Source organism: Coregonus lavaretus (genome assembly GCF_964263955.1).
Source record: "Coregonus lavaretus genome assembly, contig: HAP1_SCAFFOLD_2489, whole genome shotgun sequence".
NCBI classification, from domain to species: domain Eukaryota; kingdom Metazoa; phylum Chordata; class Actinopteri; order Salmoniformes; family Salmonidae; genus Coregonus; species Coregonus lavaretus.
Window position 1 is genome coordinate 1 of NW_028164427.1, and position 25,977 is coordinate 25,977.

General features: G+C 43.0%; 1 protein-coding gene across 2 annotated transcripts in view; it reads left to right on the top strand.

Annotated features, from left to right (window-relative positions):
* The first annotated feature begins 6 nt into the window (after positions 1–6).
* LOC311117034 (stromal interaction molecule 1-like) overlaps positions 7–25,977 on the top strand; it is a 51,564-nt gene continuing 25,593 nt past the window's right edge. For both annotated transcript variants that reach the window (XM_084192028.1, XM_084192029.1), the window contains exon 1: positions 7–69. In XM_084192028.1, the coding sequence (XP_084048154.1) occupies positions 8–69 (62 nt within the window). In that variant the 5' untranslated portion in view covers position 7. The remainder of the gene's footprint in view (positions 70–25,977) is intronic.

Sequence of the window (25,977 nt, forward strand, 5' to 3'; positions counted from 1 at the left end):
TGGCAAGATGATGATGGACCTGGAGGGCCTACAGAGAGCAGAGCAGAGCCTGCATGACCTGCAGGAGAAGTCAGTCACATTACACACACATGTACACCTGGAGGGACTGCAGAGAGCAGAGCCTCACGTACATACACACAGATACACACACACACACACACACACACACACACACACACACAGAGACATAAACACATGTATTTGACTTGAGTGTATGTGTGCATGTGTGGGTATTGTACAGGGTCAGCAAAAGTGTGTGTGTGTGTGTGCTTGCGTAACTATACTTGTGGGGACCAGAAGTCCCTACAAGAATTGTAAACAAACAAACATTTGACCAACTGGGGAAATTTTGTTAGTCCCCACAAGGTCAAATGACATTTCTAAATTTAGACATGTAGCTAGCTAGCTAAACAATGAACCGGCATAATCCCAACATACTACTACCAATACATACATTGTCATAGCTGTAGTATGAATCTGCAGATAGCTAAAGCTAACAAACTAGGTTCAATGTTAGCTAGCTAACATTAGGCAAGAACTGGCAATGCAGATGGATTTCTGATTCGAATAATATTACACTTAATGTTAGTTAGCGAACCAGCAAGCTAACGTTTGCTAGCTAACTAACAGTACGCTTTAGCTTGCAATAAAAACAACTTTCTTACAAAATTTGAAACTTACAGTGAGGGAAAAAAGTATTTGATCCCCTGCTGATTTTGTACGTTTGCCCACTGACAAAGACATGATCAGTCTATAATTTTAATGGTAGGTTTATTTGAACAGTGAGAGACAGAATAACAACAACGAAATCCAGAAAAACGCATGTCAAAAATGTTATGAATTGATTTGCATTTTAATGAGGGAAATAAGTATTTGACCCCTCTGCAAAACATGACTTAGTACTTGGTGGCAAAACCCTTGTTGGCAATCACAGAGGTCAGACGTTTCTTGTAGTTTGCCACCAGGTTTGTACACATCTCAGGAGGGATTTTGTTCCACTCCTCTTTACAGATCTTCTCCAAGTCATTAAGGTTTCGAGGCTGACGTTTGGCAACTCGAACCTTCAGCTCCCTCCACAGATTTTCTATGGGATTAAGGTCTGGAGACTGGCTAGGCCACTCCAGGACCTTAATATGCTTCTTCTTGAGCCACTCCTTTGTTGCCTTGGCCGTGTGTTTTGGGTCATTGTCATGCTGGAATATCCATCCACGACCCATTTTCAATGCCCTGGCTGAGGGAAGGAGGTTCTCACCCAAGATTTGACGGTACATGGCCCCGTCCATCGTCCCTTTGATGCGGTAAAGTTGTCCCGTCCCCTTAGCAGTAAACACCCCCAAAGCATAATGTTTCCACCTCCATGTTTGACGTTGGGGATGGTGTTCTTGGGGTCATAGGCAGCATTCCTCCTCCTCCAAACACGGCGAGTTGAGTTGATGCCAAAGAGCTCGATTTTGGTCTCATCTGACCACAACACTTTCATCCAGTTCTCCTCCGAATCATTCAGATGTTCATTGGCAAACTTCAGACGGCCCTGTATATGTGCTTTCTTGAGCAGGGGGACCTTGCGGGCGCTGCAGGATTTCAGTCCTTCACGGCGTAGTGTGTTACCAATTGTTTTCTTGGTGACTATGGTCCCAGCTGCCTTGAGATCATTGACAAGATCCTCCTGTGTAGTTCTGGGCTGATTCCTCACCGTTCTCATGATCATTGCAACTCCACGAGGTGAGATCTTCCATGGTAACAAGCTGAGATTAGGAGCACTCCCTTTAAGAGTGTGCTCCTAATCTCAGCTCATTACCTGTATAAAAGACACCTGGGAGCCAGAAATCTTTCTGATTGAGAGGGGGTCAAATACTTATTTCCCTCATTAAAAAGCAAATCAATTTATAACATTTTTGACATGCCTTTTTCTGGATTTTTTTGTTTTGTTATTCTGTCTCTCACTGTTCAAATAAACCTACCATTAACATTATAGACTGATCATTTCTTTGTCAGTGGGCAAACGTACAAAATCAGCAGGGGATCAAATACTTTTTTCCCTCACTGTATATCTGAAAATGTAGCTAAACCCTTACCCGTATACATGGATGAATGCTTCACGGCAGACTGGAACCATTTAACTCAGTTTTGTTTGTAGCTACATCTTGTTTGGTCAGCGTTGTGTAAAGTCATTCCGGTTCACACTGACCGTGGCGTGTGCAGAAAGTAGCCCATCACTTTTTCCAACTGATCTGTCGATAGCGCCTGCTAAATTCAGGGCATCAATGTTGTTGAGAAAAGTAGCAAAACGTTTGTAGTTCTCGATGGCTAACGTTATATCTTTCAAAAACGGTGTGGTATAAAGGACTGTCAACACATACTGAACAGCTCACGTTATAGACAGAAGCTTGCTACATGGCAGACCAATCCAAACTCATCTCCCGAAATGTCCAGCCCATCCATTATCTCAGCAAATCATGGCTAGCGGGAAGGTTCCTGTCTTTTTCCATGGCTAAACCAACTAGGCTCGTAATTTAATAATTGTATTCGCATTTATGGATGGAATACAAGTTTGTTATTAAGGCACATGAAAGTTCACATGTTCCACATGTTCCGAAAACGCATTTGGATATATATTTTTTTTTTAAGTTCAAATGCCGCTCCTGTGAAGTAGTGACGTTCGATTATAGGAATGAGTGGTTTTGGCCTGATTTTTCCTTTAAAGTCTGTAACTGTTTTAAAGTCACCATTGGCCTCATGGTGGGTTCCTTCCTCTCTGGCAACTGAGTTAGGAAGGACGCCTGTATCTTTGTAGTGATTGGCTGTATTGATACACCATCCAAAGTGTAATTAATAACTTCACCATGCTCAAAGGGATATTAAATGTATGTTTTTTCCCCTACAAGAATAGTAAACAAACAAAAATTTGACCAACTGGGGACATTTTGTTAGTCCCCACAAGGTCAAATGATATTTCTAAGTTTAGGGTTAAGGTTAGAATTAGTGTTAGAATTAGGTTTAGGTTTAGGTTTAGGAGCTAGGGTTAGTTTTAGGGTTAGGGTTAGGAGCTACGGTTAGGTTTAGGGTTAAGGATAGGTTTTAAGGTTAGGGTACAGGTTAGGGTTTGGTTTAGGGTTAGGGGTTAGGGAAAATAGGATTTTGAATGGGACTGAATTGTGTGTGGGAAGGGGGGTTACATTATTGTATGGCCAATTTTTGCTTAGTTAAGTTTCATGTGTGTGAAAGTCTGTGTGCAAAACAGAGAGCTTGTATGTTACAGCTGAGAAGGGGGCCAAAGGACCTCCGCAGTATTTTTTAATTCCTAGGTGGATGGCATTCAGAAGCATTACAGTGAGATAAACCCCATCCCTCAAAAATTGCCCTGAGTGACTGTGTTTAATGTCTGTGTGCTTTATTGCTGCTCCCCCCAATCCACTGAAAAGACTGTCATCACATTGTTGACCCAGATCCGTGCCTTGTTGATCTTCACTGGATGAGCATTCCTCCAATGCACGCGTTGAATGATACAGGAGTAAAATATCTTCATTGAGGGGAACTCTGCGCATAGACTCAGCATGTCTCTTTTCATTCTTATAACCAGCTCCACGCTCTTAAGCCTTCCTAAACCATTGCCCCCTGCATATACGGATAGCCCTTGATTCAGCTCGGCGCACCAGATTGGAACGCACAATTCCAATCCTTTTCACTGTAATGAAAGTTTTGAGTCCACATTACTTGCCTGTTTCTTGGCTTCATTCCATATAAATCATTTTTTTGGGCATGAAATGCTCCTTAAAATAATGTCAGGTGAGATGATCATGCTTGCAATGTAACTGCCATAACTAAGAGTACAACCAGTGTCATTTATAATTTGAGAAATTAACTTACATTGGAGTCCACTGCTTTATCCTTGAATTGAATCCATGACAAAGATTGCATGACAGGTCACACAATCTAAAATGATATGAAAAATATTACTACAGTATAGTTAAATAAATAAATATTCATTACTGAATGTATAATTTGTTAATTTGCTAAATGATATGGTGAAGGATTACACAGCTAGTATTTGTACACATCACATGATCATTCATTTGTGTGTAGCATTCTTTCACCTTTACTTTTTGAGATGCAACAGGAGGGCAGTGGGGTCAAGAGGCCAGGAGGGCGCAAGAGACTATGACTACTTGTATGACCTCAAGGGTTTGTACCTCACAGTGTATGGCACAAATAATGCCTAAAAGGCAACCCTGAAAACAAATTTGAGGTGCTCATCCATTTTGTATTCAAGCAAGAAATTATGAACAGGAGAAAATTACACATATGAGCAAAGGACAGTGCCTTGCAAAAGTATTCATCCCCCTTGGCGCTTTTCCTATCTTCTTGCATTACAACCTGTAATTTAAATTGATTTTTATTTGGATTTCATGTAATGGACATACAAATTGGTGAAGTGAAATGAAAAACATTACTTGTTTCAAAAAATTCTACAAAATCAATAGCGGAAAAGTGGTGCGTGCATATGTATTCACCCCCTTTGCTATGAAGCCCCTAAATAAGATCTGGTGCAACCAATTACCTTCAGAAGTCACATAATTAGTTAAATAAAGTCCACCTGTGTGCAATCTAAGTGTCACATGATCTGTCACATGATCTCAGTATATATACACCTGTTCTGAAAGGCCCCAGAGTCTGCAACACCACTAAGCAAGGGGTACCACCAAGCAAGCGGCACCATGAAGACCAAGGAGCTCTCCAAACTGGTAAGGGACAAAGTTGTGGAGAAGTACAGATCAGGGTTGGGTTATAAAAAAAATATCAGAAACTTTGAACATCCCACGGAGCACCATTTAAATCCATTATTAAAACATGGAAAGAATATGGCACCACAACAAACCTGCCAAAAGAGGGCCGCCCACCAAAACTCACGGACCAGGCAAGGAGGGCATTAATCAGAGAGGCAACAAAGAGACCAAAGATAACCCTGAAGGAGTTGCAAAGCTCCACAGCGGAGATTGGGGTATCTGTCCATAGGACCACTTTAAGCTGTACACTCCACAGAGCTGGGCTTTACGGAAGAGTGGGCAGAAAAAAGCCATTGCTTAAAGAAAAAAATAAGCAATGCCGAAAGCCATGTGGGAGACTCCCGAAACATATGGAAGAAGGTACTCTGGTCAGATGAGACTAAAATTGAGCTTTTTTGCCATCATGGAAAACTCAATGTCTGGCGCAAACCCAACACCTCTCATCATCCCGAGAACACCATTCATCGGCAGGGACTGGGAAACTGGTCAGAATTGAAGGAATGATGGATGGTGCTAAATACAGGGAAATTCTTGAATTAAACCTGTTTCAGTCTTTCAGAGATTTGAGACTGGGACGGAGGTTCACCTTCCAGCAGGACAATGACCCTAAGCATACTGCTAAAGCAACACTCAAGTGGTTTAAGGGGAAACATTTAAATGTCTTGGAATGGCCTAGTCAAAGCCCAGACCTCAATCCAATTGAGAATCTGTGGTATGACTTAAAGATTGCTGTACACCAGCGGAACCCATCCAACTTGCTGGAGCAGTTTTTCCTTGAAGAATGGGCAAAAATCCCAGTGGCTAGATGTGCCAAGCTTATAGAGACATACCCCAAGAGACTTGCAGCTGTAATTGCTGCAAAAGATGGCTCTACAAAGCCTTTGGGGGGGGGGTGAATAGTTTTTTGTCTTATTTCTTGTTTGTTTCACAAGAAAAAATATTTTGCATCTTCAAAGTGGTAGGCATGTTGTGTAAATCAAATGATACAAACCCCCCCAAAATCAATTTTAATTCCATGTTGTAAGGCAACAAAATAGGAGAAATGCGAAGGGGGGTGAATACTTTCGCAAGCCACTGTATGTTAGTCACAAGACTGGGTTAAAATACCAATACTGAACTTACCTGACAGATTTTTTTTTGTATTTAGTTACTTAGAAACAACAAACACATGCCACTATCTCAATTCAAGGGTGTAGGTCCACTAATAGGAGGTACTGTATCTGGGAAATTAAATCAAATATTGTTAGTGTTCTCTGTAACTGGGCAAATCCTTCTCCAGGGACCGCCCATGTGAAAGGCTGTTGGTCAGTGACCCTGAGTATCTAAGGTTGAAGGTGAAAAACACAAGAAGATTCAACCCCTCTCAGGAAACCAGTCAGTCTTGGGCACCTTAATTGGGGAGGACGGGCTCGTTGTAATGGCTGGAGCGGAATCAGTAGAATGGTATCAAATACATCAAACACATGGTTTGATGCAATTCCATTCGCTCCGTTCCAGCCATTATTATGCGTCGTCCTCCCCTCAGCAGCCTCCACTGGTCTTGGGGCATCTGGGGGTGTGATGGCCAGGGTGAAAGTGGACATGGTACTGAGCAGTAATTGCCATGGAGGGATGCCTTGTTGTGTCACATCTTCCTCACCCACATTACTGAACGAAAAATTTATAGATACATAATTTGTACAGACCAAAATGTAATTCTCATTGTTAAACAGTGATGAGCCAACTCTAACCCCACAGAGCATTCCCTTGACCTCATGGCTGTTTGTAAGAGTTGTGAAATGGTGGGATAGTGATCTGCTAAGGATCAAAATTGACATTTGTTTCGCGTCACTGGACTCATCATGACATAAAGAACGGATAATCTTATTGCTAACCCAGCCTTAATGGTGTTAAAGAATTCTATGCAAATGGACATGATTCTGGGCTGTAGGAATTTGAGAAAATATTCAAGTTACAGAATACCAGTGAAAAACAACAAATGGGAATTGAGACAAATTGAGATGCCTGGTTTGGTTTAAAGCCAACTCACCACAACAAGGCAGAGCCGGCTCTACGGGGTGGAAAAGCCGGGCATGGATCCCCCAGATAGAATTTGTGCCCCTCAAGTTTTGTTTCTCCAAAATCATAACAAATGGTAAATGAATTAAAATGCCCAGCTTTGCCAATGTAGCATTGTCGGGCCTGCCAGTAGTGCTGACCGGAACAGAGGCTATGCCTGGTGTGCGCTCATGATCTGAGGAGGGGGGATATAATAATGTGATATTTAGTAGTTCAAATCTAAAAATGCATTCTGATTGGGCACCTAGCCATGCAATGTCATAAGATACCGCCTTCATTACCTTGTTTAGGAAGCTCATTGGATCACACCCAGGGTGGGGTAAAATTGACCGTTTTTTTCTCACAGAGGGAAAAAAGTTGTTCACTTTTCCAGACAGCTACAGCTATTAGCTACTACTTTCGTTACGTTTTGGTAGTGGCAAGCTGAATAATAATTATTATAGCATGGATATCCGAAAATGGCTGGCCACCGCCAAGAAAACAGAGGACCACCATGTCGAGTGCTGACCACCGAGGTTGAGGAGCCTAGCAGCAAATGTAATACCTGCCAATCCCCCACGCTGCCTGCTGCCCAACAAGATAATTACTGGAATAATTAATTGAACTAATTGATTTAATTAATTTGGTTTTCCTATCCAAATGAATCAAAGAGGGGCACCATTAAGGGTTTTGATAAAGAGAGACCCCTTGAATTAACTCTATCAGTAGTTCTCATTAACCGTTATATCATTAATCCTATATCAACAATAGTCTTAATCATTTTACATTTTAGTCATTTAGCAGACGCTCTTATCCAAAGCGACTTACAGTTAGTGAGTGCATACATTATTTTTATTTTTTCATACTGGCCCCACATGGGAATCGAACCCACAACCCTGGCGTTGCAAACGCCATGCTCTACCAACTGAGCTACATCCCTGCCGGCCATTCCCTCCCCTACCCTGGACGACGCTGGGCAAATTGTGCACCGCCCCATGGGTCTCCCGGTCGCGGCCGGCTACGACAGAGCCTGGATTCGAACCAGGATCTCTAGTGGCACAGCTAGCACTGTGATGCAGTGCCTTAGACCACTGCGCTAATCAACAGTCAATTTACTATGTTATCATTCTGAACGGTCGTCGAGATTGGAAACTTCAAGAACCCAATCGCTTGTAAATGAACTGATGCCACAAATAATTTGTTGAATATTTTACTTACTAGACTAAATAAGTTGGAAAATGATGTAGTTAACAGATACACTATAGAGGCAGTGTATACGGGATACAGCACAGTTATTGAGGTGAGAATCTCCACAGGTCAATATAAATTACAGTGGGGAAAAAAAGTATTTAGTCAGCCACCAATTGTGCAAGTTCTCCCACTTAAAAAGATGAGAGAGGCCTGTAATTTTCATCATAGGTACACGTCAACTATGACAGACAAATTGAGAGAAAAAAATTCCAGAAAATCACATTGTAGGATTTTTTATGAATTGATTTGCAAATTATGGTGGAAAATAAGTATTTGGTCACCTACAAACAAGCAAGATTTCTGGCTCTCACAAACCTGTAACTTCTTCTTTAAGAGGCTCTTCTGTCCTCCACTCGTTACCTGTATTAATGGCACCTGTTTGAACTTGTTATCAGTATAAAAGACACCTGTCCACAAACTCAAACAGTCACACTCCAAACTCCACTATGGCCAAGACCAAAGAGCTGTCAAAGGACACCAGAAACAAAATTGTAGACCTGCACCAGGCTGGGAAGACTGAATCTGCAATAGGTAAGCAGCTTGGTTTGAAGAAATCAACTGTGGGAGCAATTATTAGGAAATGGAAGACATACAAGACCACTGATAATCTCTCTCGATCTGGGGCTCCACGCAAGATCTCACCCCGTGGGGTCAAAATGATCACAAGAACGGTGAGCAAAAATCCCAGAACCAAACGGAGCGACCTAGTGAATGACCTGCAGAGAGTTGGGACCAAAGTAACAAAGCCTACCATCAGTAACACACTACGCCGCCAGGGAGTCAAATCCTGCAGTGCAAGACGTGTCCCCCTGCTTAAGCCAGTACATGTCCAGGCCCGTCTGAAGTTTGCTAGAGTGCATTTGGATGATCCAGAAGAGGATTTGGAGAATGTCATATGGTCAGATGAAACCAAAATACAACTTTTTGGTAAAAACTCAACTCGTCGTGTTTGGAGGACAAAGAATGCTGAGTTGCATCCAAAGAACACCATACCTACTGTGAAGCATGGGGGTGGAAACATCATGCTTTGGGGCTGTTTGTCTGCAAAGGGACCAGGACGACTGATCCGTGTAAAGGAAAGAATGAATGGGGCCATGTATCGTGAGATTTTGAGTGAAAACATCCTTCCATCAGCAAGGGCATTGAAGATGAAACGTGGCTGGGTCTTTCAGCATGACAATGATCCCAAACACACCGCCCGGGCAACGAAGGAGTGGCTTCGTAAGAAGCATTTCAAGGTCCTGGACTGGCCTAGCCAGTCTCCAGATCTCAACCCCATAGAACATTTTTGGAGGGAGTTGAAAGTCCGTGTTGCCCAGCGACAGCCCCAAAACATCACTGCTCTAGAGGAGATCTGCATGGAGGAATGGGCCAAAATACCAGCAACAGTGTGTGAAAACCTTGTGAAGACTTACAGAAAACGTTTGACCTGTGTCATTGCCAACAAAGGGTATATATCAAAGTATTGAGAAACTTTTGTTATTGACCAAATACTTATTTTCCACCATATTTTGCAAATAATTTCATTAAAAATCCTACAATGTGATTTTCTGGAAAAAAAAATCTCATTTTGTCTGTCATAGTTGACGTGTACCTATGATGAAAATTACAGGCCTCTCTCATCTTTTTAAGTGGGAGAACTTGCACAATTGGTGGCTGACTAAATACCTTTTTTCCCCACTGTAACTTCCCTACCCAACTCAGCAAATACAACAGTATACAGTGGGGAAAAAAGTATTTAGTCAGCCACCAATTGTGCAAGTTCTCCCACATAAAAAGATGAGAGAGGCCTGTAATTTTCATCATAGGTACACGTCAACTATGACAGACAAAATAAGAAGAAAAAAATCCAGAAAATCACAATGTAGGATTTCTTATGAATTTATTTGCAAATTATGGTGGAAAATAAGTATTTGGTCAATAACAAAAGTTTCTCAATACTTTGTTATATACCCTTTGTTGGCAATGACACTGGCTATAGGGTGAATGCACCAATTTGTAGTCGCTCTGGATAAGAGCGTCTGCTAAATGACATAAATGTGCCCTTGAGCAAGGCACTTAACCCTAATTGCTCCTGTAAGTCGCTCTGGATAAGAGCGTCTGCTAAATGACTAAAATGTAAATGTAAAATGTAAGGTGTGTCTCCTATTCCTGATCTCCTCTGGGACAGATAAGCTATTGTCCCTGGTGGCGTTTATGGACCCACCATATCATGGATCCTGCATTGTAGCTCTGGTAAACCCCTCAAAGACAGGAAGGGTGACACTGGTTCCTGTGTGAAGGTGTAATTGTAAATCACCCCCCCATTGCACATGGCCCCCTCGTGGGAACTCGTCACAACAACAAGCACCTGCACCTCCGTTACCCCAGCCACTAGCACCTGATGACCTGTAGGATCTAACCAAAACTGAAACGGTGGAAGCAGAGTTTATTAATTCTTGCTAAGTGAAATCGCAACCACAGCCAGCAACAACAAATTTACCCCACTCAATGTTCTTCAAAGATACGGCAGGCCTTTGTCAGCAATGCCGACTGTGCTGTTGGCACTGAGACATGGACCTACAGCAATGTGTGAAAATTCCTTCTCCACTCCACAGTGAACACATCAACGAAAAGCTTGTCCAGTTGGCATTTGAGAGGGATCTGACAAGTACATTTCACCAGGAAGGAGAATGGAATCAGAAACTTCTCATGAGGTTCAACACAGCATGGAGGAGGCTGCAACTCGTCTAAATGGTAAACTACAACATTTATGGTCCTGGCCGCTGTGCCAGAATGATTAATTCATTGGTTTTCCCTCATGTAAGCATTTACATTTTAGTCATTTAGCAGACACTCTTATCCAGAGCGACTTACAGTTAGTGAGTGCATACATTATATATATTTTTCATACTGGCCCCCCGTGGGAAACGAACCCACAACCCTGGCATTGCAAACGCCGTGCTCTACCAAATATTTTAGCATTACTATACAATAGATGGCCGTAACCCTTAGAGTACTAGCAATACAAACCGATTGTCATAGCTAGCTAAAGTTAACCAAATAGGTTCAATGTTAGCTAGTTAGCTAACATTAGGCTATAACTAGCAATGCAAATGGCTTGCTGAGATAATAGTACTACACAGATCATAAACATAATGTTAGCTAGTGAGCCAGCCATCTAACGTCTGCTAGCTAGCTAACGGTACGCTTTAAATTGGGGTCTTTTGTTTAGACACCTAGCTAGCTAGCTAGCTAGCTAAACAATGAACCATAATCCCAATCCATAGAATACTAGCAATACAAACCGATTGTCAGCTAGCTAGCTAACAGTACGCTTTGACTTGGGGTCTTTTGTTTAGCTAGCTAAACAATAACTTACAATGAAACAACTTTGACAAAATTAGAAATGTATAATATCTGAAACTGTAGCTGGACTCTTACCCGTATACATGGATGAACGCTTCATGGCAGACTGCAACCCCTTTCATTAAATAAGACGTCCTGTGTCGTTTCCGTTTTGTTTGTACAGCTTGTTTGGCCGTTGTGTCAAGTCACTCTGGTTCACACTGACCATGTGCAATGCCATAAGAATCATCCGATCTTTCTTCCTCTCTGTCACGGATGCCATGGTTTCTCTTAGTTTGAAGATGTAATCCGAAGACAGGTGTTTTATAGAACAGCCTTCTGTGTTTTCTTTTCGACTCCCTCTGCATTTACAATGAAACGCCAGAATTCTATTCATCTCCTTATCATACTCTGCTTCTACCAGACATTCCACTGATTTCAAAACTCGGTCAACTTCTTCCGTGACAAGAACACTGTTGATCGCCGTTTCTTCCACATCACTGTCATCAGAAGACTCTACAATGTCTTCTTCAATTAAAATGTTTTACCTAAATCAGGGATTTCCTCATCGTCTGATTCATTTTCAGAGTCAGAAAGAGTCAGCATGGTGCCGTCGTCCTCCTGAAAGTAGTCCATCACAACCTTTTCCCACTGACCAATCCGAAACTCATCTCTCGGCATGTCCAGCCCATTCATTATCTCAGCCAATCATGGCTAGCAGGAAGGTTCCTGTCTTTTCCTGTGGCTAAACCAACTAGTCTCGTAATTTAACAGCAGTATTCATATTTACAGATGGCAGACAAGTTTGTTATTAAGGCACATAAAAGTTCAAATGTTCCAGAAGGTATTTCTGCCAAAAAAACGAATTTTGATAAAAAATGTAAAATAAACGTTCAAATGCTTCTCCTGTAAAGTCGTGACTTGCGACATACGCATAGGTTCCTGAAACGAGTCACATATATAAATTATTCAATTATTTTATCTCAATTCTGTATTTTTATGATTGTAGACTATCTTTATAATTTGTACAACTGCATCATTTTGTCATCATAAAAGATAACCTCAGACATATTGTCACGGCCCCGAATTATGTCTGAACCATCTCAATGCTCCTCCCGACGCAGCACATTCCTTTTAATTCCCCATTAAATGGCCAGCATTAGCTGCACAAAGATGGCTGAGGAAGTTAAACCCTCAGTTTCATAGCTCCTTTAGACCGTTTTGTTGTATTTAACAGTGTGCATTGTAGCCTTGTCGTAAGATTAACATGGATCGGATCTCCTCATTTCTATTGATGGACAATTACAAATCTCAGTTGGTATCAGCTGTTCTCCAGGCTTTTCTCCGCTGGAGATCTGTTGGCGGATTGGATTGATTGACTGACTACAACTTTTCCCAAGCGGTATTTCATTTGTTTTTATTGTGATTTACTCTGTGTTGTGTTGGGTTATGTGTTCAGTTATTGGTGAAAAGATAGTGAATCCTTATCATTGCTATTCCTGTGTGGAACAGATTGTTATTGGATTCTGAATTCATGAACGAACATGCCCAAGGTACGGGACATTTACAAGTGACCCTAAGGTATTATTATTTTGAGACTGTTATGTTTGTGAGATCATTTATGTTGAATATACAACAAAAAGCAAAAGAACACAGTTGTTTTCAAGTTATTTATTTTAATGTTTAAGGGTTAATGCAAAGTGTATTTTACAACACTGACTTTTACATAAGTCCTTTGTATTGGTCTAGACTATGACTGAAAAATGAGACCGATGTTACTTTAGAAATGGCACCCCAGATGGGACATTAACAACATTGAGACAACATTGTGTGTGTGTGGAATTACAACAATGGATTCAACCCAAGAAAATGTGCTCTTCCTTATCATACATGTCAATGGGAATGCATGCGGTCATTCTGACAATGGAGCTTAAAAGGCAAATAACAGTGGGGACAATGCAAATAATAATGTGAATACGGATAATGTGAATGGAGATAATGGAGTTGATTTGGGCCAGAGCTCTGGGAATCTGAATGCTCTGTCTCGACCACAGGCCACAGGAGGCATAAATAGTCACTCTCTTATTGACATGGACCTGTGTGGAAGTTCTGAGCTAGCCCTCCCTCTGACCCCCGACCTCCCTCCCTCTTCTGGTTCATCTCCAGAGGTCGTAGTCCTGCAACGTCAAGGTGGCATACTTGATATTTGTCGGACTCACCAACATCTCCAAGCTCTCATCCACCATAAATTCCAACGTCTGAGTGAAGATCAACAACAGAGCACAATGGACCTCAGAGACTCACTGAGCACTCTAACCCACTAACTAACAGAGCTCAGTGAGAGTGGAAGAAGGGAAGTTACTACCACAGAACCCAACTCGCTACCACCCTTCAGTGGCGCCTGCAACATCACCACACTGAGGTCCTCAAGGACGTTTATTCAGTATTTTCTCCTCTGGTGAACACTGTAGACCACCTACAGATAAAGCTCACTAAATGTGGTAAAATGTTGGATGATGTGTCCGTTGACATGGCCTCCATTAGGCACAACTCCTTGCACACAGCTTCCCTGGTGTCCACCTTTGTTCAGACCACTCAGGGCTGAGCTGTCACCTCAGAACAGCCAAGGCAAAGCCATGCTGCAGCCACACCCTGCCGGATGCAATCCACCATGCATCCTGGTGTTCATTTTCAGTAGACGTCATGTGGGTGTGAAGCCCATTAAATTGCCATTTCCTACCTTTGAGAAAAAGGATGACAGTCCTGATCCGCTAATGTATCTGGAAAGATGTTGTGACTTTCTTGTCCTCAATCCTCTGGCTGACCAAGAACTCCTTGCTACATTGAGGAATGTGTTGCATGTGTAGTTGAAAATAGAGAGAGTTAACAAATGTGAACGATGATGAAGCCCAGAGATGAAGACGCATCTAGCGACTTGCAGGCGCCGGGGGCCAGCGTGATGACTCAATCACGATTTATGGCATTTTTTGAATGATAGACCATCTGGGGGCTATCACAGGGGTCAAACATACCTTATCTGTGGCTCGATGAAGAGACATTCCCACAGAAGTCCTAGGACACTGACACCAGGAGAGGTGTGAAGACTGGTGAAACTTGAAACGACGAAATGAATGTTACGTTGTGAATTAAATGGTCATGTTTGGATTGTTTTAAGAGTTCATAAAGAGCTATGGATTTATTGTTACAGAGAAACTGTTTTGGGACATGCACAGTTATGTTAATTAGACCATGGGAGATACTGGGATTTGGCGCTCTTGGAAGAATAAAAGCTGGGTTTGAACTTTGATCATGGAGTCATTGATAAACGGATCTCCTGATGTACGTTTGTATGTCATAGTAATGAAATTTCTATGCTGTTAAGACTTAGGATATTTTTGCATTATTTTTATCGTGAAGATTTCTGGTATGTATCATTTGCTGATTGTATTCTTATTGCGTAACTGTAATAAATCGGATTACCTTTAAATGGATACAAACCATAGTCCTCACATTTCTGAGTAATATTCCTTGAATTATTATTTGGTGAAATGTTTAATGGTAAATGTTATTCACAGTACACATAGCATAGGAAGGGGCAGTTCCTCTTGCTGTTCCATAGGTAAGCACCATGGTCTTGTAGTGGATGCGAGCTTCGATTGCAATATATTAGCTCCTTGTCCCTTATGTAATTGCGTAACGGTAGACACGTGCATCATATAATATTCAGAGTGGTGACGCAAGGCTCGCAACCTTGGCTATACCCACTGGATACGATTATGGACCTATAGCATTCACATGATAATGGAGTCAGATGGTATATCATAGTAGGGTCTGTCATCCTCAGACAAAGTTAGTTTTCACTATTCTACACATTGGACAGCTCGAGACTGGTGGGATGTGGCACATGTCCCCACTACCTCCTGGGCTGACTTTAAGTCAACGTTTTCCTCTGCCTTTCTGTCTGAGGATGAGCTGGCAGATAGAGTCAGGAATCAAGTGCAAAGAGAGAGAGAGAGAGTATCCGTTACTTTGCATACAGTTACCACTCCCTGTGCAGATGATGGAAATCGTTATGTTGATCTTGAAGAACATCAACCCTCTAAGAGCCAGTCAACTCAGAGAAAGAGTCACCACTGCAGATGGACTGGTTAGACTGGGACAGCAGTTCGAGAAGGACAGAGAATGCCAACAGCAACATGAAAAGAGAAAGAAACAGATACCCAAACAGTCATCCAAGCCAGACCTTCAAACTAAGACCTCTCCGGTTTTCTGTTCGAGATGTAGCAAATAGGGGCATTCTCCAGCCACATGTCCAAATCCATATCAAGTAAACCCCCCCAGAAACCACAAACCGTACAACAAGTCACAACAGGCCAACACACCTAACTCCCATCACAAGAACAAGCATCCTACTCTGGGTGCTCTGTCCAGAGCTGAAACCGCAAGAGTCACTGCCTACGCCCACACATTGACACCCCCTTCCTTTCAGCCAATACCACACCAGCTGGTATTACCCCTATCCATAGGCCCTTGGACAGGAAGAGCCATCCTGGACACCGGGTCATCCTACACACTTCTCAATGAGAAGCTATGGAAGGAGGTGAAAGGTCCACAAGACAACATGAAGCCTGTGACAGAAGGTCCATTGTATCTGGCTGACGGTGAGGCTAAACGACCACTCGGCTGGAGTGCGGAGTCCACCTGTGTAACCGCTCCGATATGATTCCTTCTGTTATTCTGCCTTCCAAGACCCTTGCTTTTCCTGTCGTGCTGGGACTTGATTTTATGTACTTCAGTGGTGTCCAGATTGACATCACACACAATTGCTACTGGTTTACACACAATCAGAGCGAGAAGCATTTCTTCCAAGCAAGCTACGAAGTTACATGATTGGGGTCCAAATGTGGTAGTCTTCTCTGCTGTTGCTCCGGTACAGCTAACCCCTGGTAATCCTTCTGATGATCTCCTTTCACAGGCAGTTAGAAGAGCTCAGCTTGAACAGCCAGAGGAGTTAAGGCTGTTGGAACAGCTACAGAATAACTCAGATATATGTAGCCCAAAGCTGGGATGCACCGGCTCCTGAAGCACAAGTTATTCCTTACACAGAAAATGCCTATCAAGCAGAAGCTATATTGTTTGTCCCCAGCAAAGCTCATCATCCAAAGGGACTCATTAATGATATGTCGACACAAGATATAATTGAACATTCCTCCTCTCCCTGGGCTGCTCCTGTTGTCCTCATCCGCAAAAAAAATGCAAATTAATTACTTAAAAATCATACAATGTGATTTTCTGGATTTTTGTTTTAGATTCTGTCTCTCACAGTTGAAGTGTACCTATGATAAAAAATTACAGACCTCTACATGCTTTGTAAGTAGGAAAACCTGCAAAATCGGCAGTGTATCAAATACTTGTTCTCCCCACTGTATGTACACTTTCCGAGTTACAGTTATTTCTTGATACTATCCTTAATGACATCACAAAATAATAAACAATATGACATGATTATTCTTTAGATCCCGACCAACCAGGAATAATGTTCCAATGTCCAATCTTTTGACGTTAGAGTTTTTAGGTGGCAAGAGTCTATCTGTAACAAAGAGATTTCTTTGGTGGGTCCTGAAAGGCAGAGAGGGAAAGTTCCCTCCTGCTTAAATTTACGACCCAGTTGTTAAGGTGTCAAGACCGGCACAGCCCCCCTTCCCCTCTTCTGTGGGAGAGAGGGGGTCTGGCTATCTTCAAACATTTGCCTAGCTGATGGGTCCTTTGATCCACTGTCAGGAGAGTCATGACAACAGCAAGGACAAGACTGCTTTTGTCTGTGCTGAGGTCCTGTTTTCCCTTAAGGTGATGCCTTTTGGATTAAAGAATGCACCTGCCATCTTCCAAAGACTCATGTAGATTGCATTAGGTGAGCTCAAAGGGAAGATCAGTTTAGTCTATCTGGACGATATAATTATCTACTCCCAGTCCAGAGAACAACACTTTCAAGATCTTCATGCAGTGTTGGACAAGCTAAGAGAAGCTGGTCTGACAGTGAACATGAAGAAGAGCAACTTCTGCCAGACCTCCCTGAAGTTCCTTGTCAAATTGTGTCCTCTGACGGCATCCATGTGGATCCTGAAAAGACCAAGGCTGTACAAGACTTCCCTGTGCCAACCACCCTCAAGGCCCTTCAACGGTTCCTTGGGATAACAGGATGGTACCATCAGTTTGTGTCAAACTTCTCCCTGGTGGCAGAACAACTCAACGCGTAATGGAGCAAAGTTCCAATGGATGGCAGAGTGCCAGACCTCCTTTGAAACCCTGAAACGACACCTTGTCACACCTCCCAGTTTGGGTCATCCAACTTTTATTGTCCTTTTGTTGTTTACACTGATGGAAGTGATGTTGGAGTTGGTGCAGTCCTAGTCCAACAGACTGGAATTGGCACTGAAGAAGTGCTGGTGTTCGCCAGTCGGATGTTGAATAGAGAAGAACGGAACTATTCCAAAAACGAGCAAGAGTGCCTTGCAGTTGTCTGGGCTTTGGAAAGGTGGAGGAACTACCTGGAATGAAGATACTTCACTGTGGTCACTGACAATTCCTCCCTTGTGTAGATGTTCAAGACCAACAAAACATGCACCCGACTCATCAGATGGGCTCTACGGTTGCAAGAGTTCACCTTTGCTGTAGAATACAGAAATGGAAAGTACAATACTGTTCCAGGTGATGGTAACAGTGGCACTCATCTTACATGTGCTACTGTCCTTCAAGCAGTCGAGACTCATCCAAAACTGACTTTTCCATATGGAAGGCCCAACAGCATGATCCAGAAGGACAGGCTCTGTACCAGACTATCCTGGAAGATGGAGAAAAGATGGTCAATCTTACCACAAAGCTGACCATCATTGAAGACAAAGTCTACTGAGTTGTGCAACTACCTCACAGAACATACCTGAACCTCTACGCCTTCAACTGCTGCAACATTTCCATGAAGACATTTGCGCAGGTTCAAAACCTACACGTGGTTGCAAGCACTACTGTACAGGCCAAATCTGAGTCTGGATGTAAAGTCCCACATTCGAAACTGTCAGGTGCATTGTAGCCGTGTCGTAAGATTAACATGGATCGGATCAACTCATTTCTATTGATGGACAATTACAAATCTCAGTTGGTATCATCTATTCTCCGGGGCCTTTCTCCACTGGAGATCTGTTGGCGGATTAGATTGACTGACTGACTGACTGACCGACCGACCGACTACAACTTTTCCCAAGCGGTATTTCATTTGTTTTTATTGTGATTTACTCAGATGGGTTGGGTTTTGTGTTCAGTTGTTGGTGAAAAGATAGTGAATCCTTATCATTGCTATTCCTGTGTGGAACAGATTGTTATTGGATTCTGAATGTATGACTGGACAATCGCTTGCAACTGAGGTTACTTGGTTCACTCTAATCATTTACCGGGCCGGACAAAAAAAATTATGCCCAAGGTACGGGACATTTACAAGTGAACCTAAGGTATTATTATTTTGTGACTGTGTTGTGTTTGTTAGATCATTTATGTTGAATATCCAACCAACACAAAATAACACAGTTGTTTTTGAAGTTATTTTAAGTTAAGGGTTTATGCAAAGTGTATTTTACAACATTTACTTTTATGTAAGTCCTTTGTATTGGTCTAGACTATAACTGACAGATGAGACCAACTCACAAAACAAAAGAGAAAACATACTTACCTGGCACCCCTACTAACCTCAATAAAAACGTTTACAATATGATGTAGTTTGGAATTCAAAATATATTGCATACTAAATTGATATTTCAAACATTGTGTGAGCGCAATCCTCCATCTCCATCCTCTGTTATCTGCTCTGTCATCCCCATTATGGGGTATTCATACCCCTTGACTTATTACACATTTTGTTGTGTTACAGCCTGAATTCAAAATTAATTAAATTGAAAATATTTCTCACAACACCCCATAATGACAAAGTGAAAACATGTTTTTAGAAATGTTTGCAAATGTATTGAAAATTAAATACAGAAATATGTCATTTACATAAGTATTCACACCCCTGAGTCAAATCATGTTACAATCACCTTTGGCAGCAATTACAGCTGTGAGTCTTTCTGGGTAAGTCTCTAAGAGCTTTGCACACCTGGATTGTACAATATTTGCCCAATATTATTTTCAAAATTCTGGTTGTTGTTCATTGCTAGATAATCATTTTCAAGTCTTACCATAGATTTTCAAGCAGATTTCAGTCAAAACTGTAACTCGGCCACTCAGGAACATTCACTGTCTTCTTGGTAAGCAACTCCAGTGTAGATTTGGCCTTGTGATTTAGGTTATTGTCCTGCTGAAAGTTGAATTAATCTCGCAGTGTCTGGTGGAAAGCAGACTGAACCAGATTATCCTATAGGATTTTGCCTGTGCTTAGCTCCATTCCGTTTCTTTTTTAATCCTGAAAAACTTCCTTAATGATTACAATCATACCCATAACATGATGCAGCCACCCCTATGCTTGAAAATATTTAGAGTGGTACTCAGTAATATGTTGTATTTATCACGACTCAGGATGAGACCCAGATGCAGACACAGGAGGCAGACAGTTCGAATCTCTGATTTATTATACAGCAGGGGGCAGGCAAACGGCAGGTCAAGGGCAGGCAGAGGTCAGTAATCCAAGGCAGAGTCAATCAGGGACAGAACGGCAGGCAGGCTCAGGGTCAGGGCAGGCAGAATGGTCAGAACCGAGAAGACTAGAAAACAAAACTGGCACAGACAACCAGAAAACGCAGGTATAAATACACAGGAGATAATGGGGACAAATGGGAGACACCTGGTGGGGGGTGGAGACAAGCACAAGACAGGTGAAACAGATCAGGGTGTGACAGTATTGGATTTGCCACAAACATAACACTTCAGGAAAAAAGTTAATTGCTATTACTTCAGTGCCTTGTTGCAAACAGGATGCATGTTTTGGAATATTTGTATTCTGTACAGGCTTCCTTCTTTTCACTCGGTCAATTAGGTTAGTATTGTGGAGTAACTACAATGTTTTTGATCCATCCTCAGTTTTCTCCTATCACAGCCATTAAACTCTGCAACTGTTTTAAAGTCACCATTGGCCTCATGGTGAAATCCCTGAGCCGGCATCTCCGGCAACTGAGTTAGGAAGGACGCCCGTATCTTTGTAGTGACACCATCCAAAGTGTAATTAATAACTTCACCATACTCAAATGGATATTCAATGTCTGTTTTCTTTTACCCATCTACCAATAGGAGCCCTTCTTTGCGAGTCATTGGAAAACCTCCCTTGTCTTTGTGGTTGAATATGCTCGACTGAGAGACCTTTCAGACAATGTTATGTGTGGGGTACAGAGATGAGGTAGTCATTAACAAATCATGTTAAAGACTATTATTGCAAATTATTATGTGATTTGTTAAGGACATTTTTACTTCTGAACTTATTTAGGCTTGCCATAACAAAGGGTTTGAATACTTATTGACTCAAGACATTTCAGCTTTTCATTTTTTATTAAATTGTAAAACTTTTGAAAAACATAATTCCACTTTGACATTAGGTCATATTGTGTGTAGGCCAGAAACAGAAGCCAAATTGCTGTGAGACAGAGGTTTAATCCTAGACACATGAAAGTGGGATGTATACGGAAGGTGCGGGGCAACAGAAGACGAACAGCAGAGGGGCTAAGGACTTTAGAGATGGGGAAAGGGACAATAGAACGGGGGGAAAGTTTACGGGACTACACCCGGAGGGGCAGATCCTGAGTGACGATAGCGGGGAGCAGGGGTCCGGTGGCGGTCCGCCTGTCGCCGATATCTGGAGGTGGTGTTGAGAAGAGCGGACCGGGCTCTCTTCCAGGTACGACGACAGAGGCGGACGAACATCAGGGCAGAGGGTATGCTGAATTCTTCCTCTTGCTCAGGGAAGAGCGGGGGCTGATATCCCAAGGAACACTCAAAACTTTCGATAAAACATAATTCCAGTTTGACATTAGGTGGTATTGTGTGTAGGCCAGTGACAAAAAAATCTAAATTTAATCCATTTTAAATTCAGGATGTAACACAACAAAATGTGGTGCACATGCAAAGAACGTGTATGAGGGCGCTAGCCTCATTGAAGCCTACCTGTGATTGGTCTGTGTCAGCACGTGGTCCTGTGTCACGACAAATGTAGGAGTCAGAATGGATCACTATTTATTTTATTAAATATCTCGATTTGTAGCAATCTTTAAAATAATTCACTGTAGGGATCAAACTTGATTATAATAAACACATTTTTTTTTTGGGGGGGGGGCATTCTGGCGATCGTAATTTACATAGGCTTTCTAGAGCAGACCAGGGCTTTTGGCACCGCTAGGTTGCTACGCTGTAGCCGACCAGCAGAGCTGGTGAGTTCACGCTCCAGACCAGACATTGGGGGCCTGCTGTCAGTACTTAGTGCCGTAGGGTTCTGTCTGAGGCCCTTATATGGGCAAAGACCAGCCAGCTCTCTGAGAATACAGCCAGACTGTCTCAGACCATTACACACACACACATACACACACACACACACACACACTGTTTTATTACATAAGGTAACCAGGCTCAAATCCTGGTGTCAGATCTCTCAAATAAGGATGATGGTCTCTAGGGTTTAGCTCTCTGCAGACAGAGACATCGTTCAGTTCACCTCTGGACCAACCAGGTTATTACTGTAAAATATAAATGTTCTCAATAGTATACCTGGCTAAATAAAGGTTAAATGAATGACTAACGTTATGGTCTGGTCTTATAACACCTGAACAACAACGTAGATGAAGAACCACAAGAAAGTGTGGAAGCTGTAATTTTGCCTACTGCAAATGGTAAACACAGAGCAATTATTATTATGTTTAAATGGACGTTTTACTGTCACATACACCGTATACGTGCAGTGCAATGTGTTGTTTTACAGGGTCAGTCATAGTAGTACGGTGCCCCTGGAGCAAATTAGGGTTAAGTGCCTTGCTCAAGGGCACATCGACACACTCCCAACACTCCAGGGAGACCATGCAGAGAACACACACACACAGAGACATGCACACGCAGACACAAACAGGGATCAAGTGGGGGATCAACCCATAGATCCACTCTATTTCCTCTAGCTAATCCCTTTGTTCTCTTTGAATCGGTGTGTCACCTCTCAAAATATCTCTCTCTCCAAAATACACACACAGTCACGTGCAGGCTCAAAAACATTCACCCCCATTCCCTCTATATCCCCCAACTGTCTCCCCTTCCTCCTCCCCTGCTCACTTTCTCTCCCCTTCATTTAATCTCTCCCTTCTTTCTGGCTCTGCGGAGAGCATGTCTGTCTGTCTCTCTGCCTGCTTGTCTGCCTGCCTGCCTGTCTGTATGTGTCTGTCTGTCTGCCTGCCCATCTGCCTGCCTGTCTGTTTTTGTGACCTTTAACCTCCCAAGGCTGCTCTCAGTCCTCCTGTCAGCTCCCCCTGCTGTTAAGAGTTGTAGAACTGCACCCACAGGGACTGATCCTCCTCCCACTCCTTATATGGGCGATATTGGTGTTTTGTTTCTAACTGAAACTTAGCCAGGAAGTAGACTAAACTACTCGTTCCTAGGATGCGTCTTTATGTCAATATCTTATCAGTTATCTTATCAGTTAAATTGATATGTCCGTTTTAGATAACAGGATAGTTTTGTTTTATTTTGTTTTATTTATTTGCACCAAAGAAAACAAGTGATAGACAACTAGGGCTGACCCCAATTAGTCGACTGGTCGATTGTTTGGTCGTTAGGCTGTTGGTCGACCAAGATTGTTTTAGTTGAGCAGTGAACTAAAAGCCAATTTATGCTTGATTCAAAAATGTGGTCGGAGGCTCCATATGGAGGATGTGATGCGATTGCAGAGCCTCCAGAGGCATGCAGAGGCCAAATCGAGCTCTGTACTGCATCGCCATGCGCCTCCCAAATGTTTTAACAATGCTCCGCATTGACATGATTGGCTTTTAGCCAGCCTGCCAGCTTAGTGGAGTCTGCCACTAGCACAGTCAGTGTAGTCTGCTCAGCTATCCCCATTGAGACTGTGTCTGTGCCTCGATCTAGGTTGAGCAAAACAAACATGGCTGTGTTTGCCTTAGCAATCTCACTTGAATAAAGACCTCCTCCATTCCTGTCATTATTGAAAGAGATTGCGATATCTCACATCTCAAAATAGGGCTACTTAATGTTAGATCCCTCACTTCGAAGGCAGTTATGGTCAATGAACTAATCCCTGATCATAATCTTGATGTGATTGGCCTGACTGAAACATGGCTTAAGCCTTGATGAATTCACTGTGTTAAATGAGGCCTCTCCTCCTGGTTACACTAGTGACCATATCCCCTGTGCATCCCCCAAAGGCGGAGGTGTTGCTAACATTTACGATAGCAAATGTCAATTTACCCCCCCCAAAAATGACTGTGTTTTCGTCTTTTGAGCTTCTAGTCATGAAATCTATGCAGCCTACTCAATCACTTTTTATAACTACTGTTTACAGGCCTCCTGGTCCGTATACAGTTCCTCACTGAGTTCCCTGAATTCCTATCAGACCTTGTAGTCATGGCAGATAATATTCTAATTTTTGGTGACTTTAATATTCACATGGAAAATTCCACAGACCCACTCCAAAAGGCTTTCCGAGCCATCATCGACTCAGTGGGTTTTGTCCAACATGTCTCCGGACCTACTCATTGCCACAGCCATACCTTGGATCTAGTTTTGTCCCGTGGAATAAATATTGTGGATCTAAATGTTTTTCCTCATAACATTTTACATTTTACATTTACATTTTAGTCATTTAGCAGACGCTCTTATCCAGAGCGACTTACAGTTAGTGAGTGCATACATTTTTATACTGGCCCCCCGTGGGAAACGAACCCACAACCCTGGCGTTGCAAGCGCCATGCTCTACCAACTGAGCTACAGGGAATAACCCTGGACTATCGGACCACCATCTTATTGTGTTTGCAATCGCAACAAATAATCTGCTCAGACCCCAACCAAGGACCAACAAAAGCCGTGCTATAAATTCCTTGACAACCCAAAGATTCCTAGAGGCCCTTCCAGACTCCCTCCGCTTACTCAAGGACGTCGGAGTACAAAAATCAGTTAACGACCTAACTGAGGATCTACATTTAACCTTGCGTAATACCCTAGATGCAGTCGCACCACTAAAAACAAAAAACATTTGTCACAAGAAACTAGCTCCCTGGTATACAGAAATTACCCGAGCCCTGAAGCAAGCCTCCAGAAAATTGGAACGGAAATGGCGCTCCACCAAACTGGAAGTCTTCCTACTAGCTTGGAAAGAAAGTACAGAGCAATATCGAAGAGCCCTCACTGCTGCTCGATTATCCTATTTTTCCAACCTAATTGAGGAGAATAAGAACAATCCAAAATGTATATTTGATACTGTCGCAAAGCTAACTAAAAAGCTGCATTCCCCAAGAGAGGATGCCTTTCACTTCAGCAGTGATGAATTCAACGCCAGGGTTGTGGGTTCGATTCACATGGGGGGCCAGTATGAAAAATGAAAAATAATGTATGCACTCACTAACTGTAAGTCGCTCTGGATAAGAGCGTCTGCTAAATGACTAAAATGTAAAACAATTTAAATGTAAATATATCCCGACCACTCCCCCTGCCGGTCCTGGCAATATGATCTCAGAAACCTACCCACATCCTGGTTCACTCTCTCCACCTGCCCATTACTCTCAGGGTGGAAACCCCAAGGTAAGGCTAACCGAGACCCCCAAGCGTTCCATGAACGCCCTCCAGACTCTAGAGGTGAATTGGGGACCCCGATCAGACACTATATCCTCGGGTACCCCGTAGTGCCGGAAGACGTGGGTAAACAAAGCCTCAGCAGTCTGTAGGGCAGTAGGGAGACCCGGCATTGGGATGAGATGACAGGCTTTAGAGAACCGATCCACAACGACCAGAATGGTGGTATTCCCCTGGGAGGGGGGAAGGTCCGTGACAAAGTCTACCGAGAGGTGAGACCACGGCCGTTGTGGAACGGGTAGGGGTTGTAACTTCCCCCTGGGCAGGTGTCTAGGCGCCTTACACTGAGCGCACACCGAACAGGAGGAGACATAAACCCTCACGTCCCTAGCCAATGTTGGCCACCAGTACTTGTCACTAAGGCAGTGCACTATCCGGCCGATACCAGGATGTCCAGAGGAGGGTGACGTATGAGCCCAATATATGAGGCGATCACGAATCTCGAGCGGAACGTACGTCCGCCCCACTGGACACTCTGGAGGAGTAGGGTCGGTGCGTAACGCCCGCTCGATCTCCGCATCGACCTCCCACACCACCGGTGCCACCAGACAAGACTCCGGCAGTATGGGCGTGGGCTCAATGGACCTCTCCTCTGCATCATATCGCCGGGACAGGGCGTCTGCCTTACCGTTCTGGGACCCTGGGATGTACGTGAGCTTAAACACAAACCGGGCCAGAAACATGGTCCACCTAGCCTGACGAGGGTCCAGTCTCCTAGCTGCCCGGATATACTCCAGGTTACGATGGTCAGTCAGAATGAGAAAAG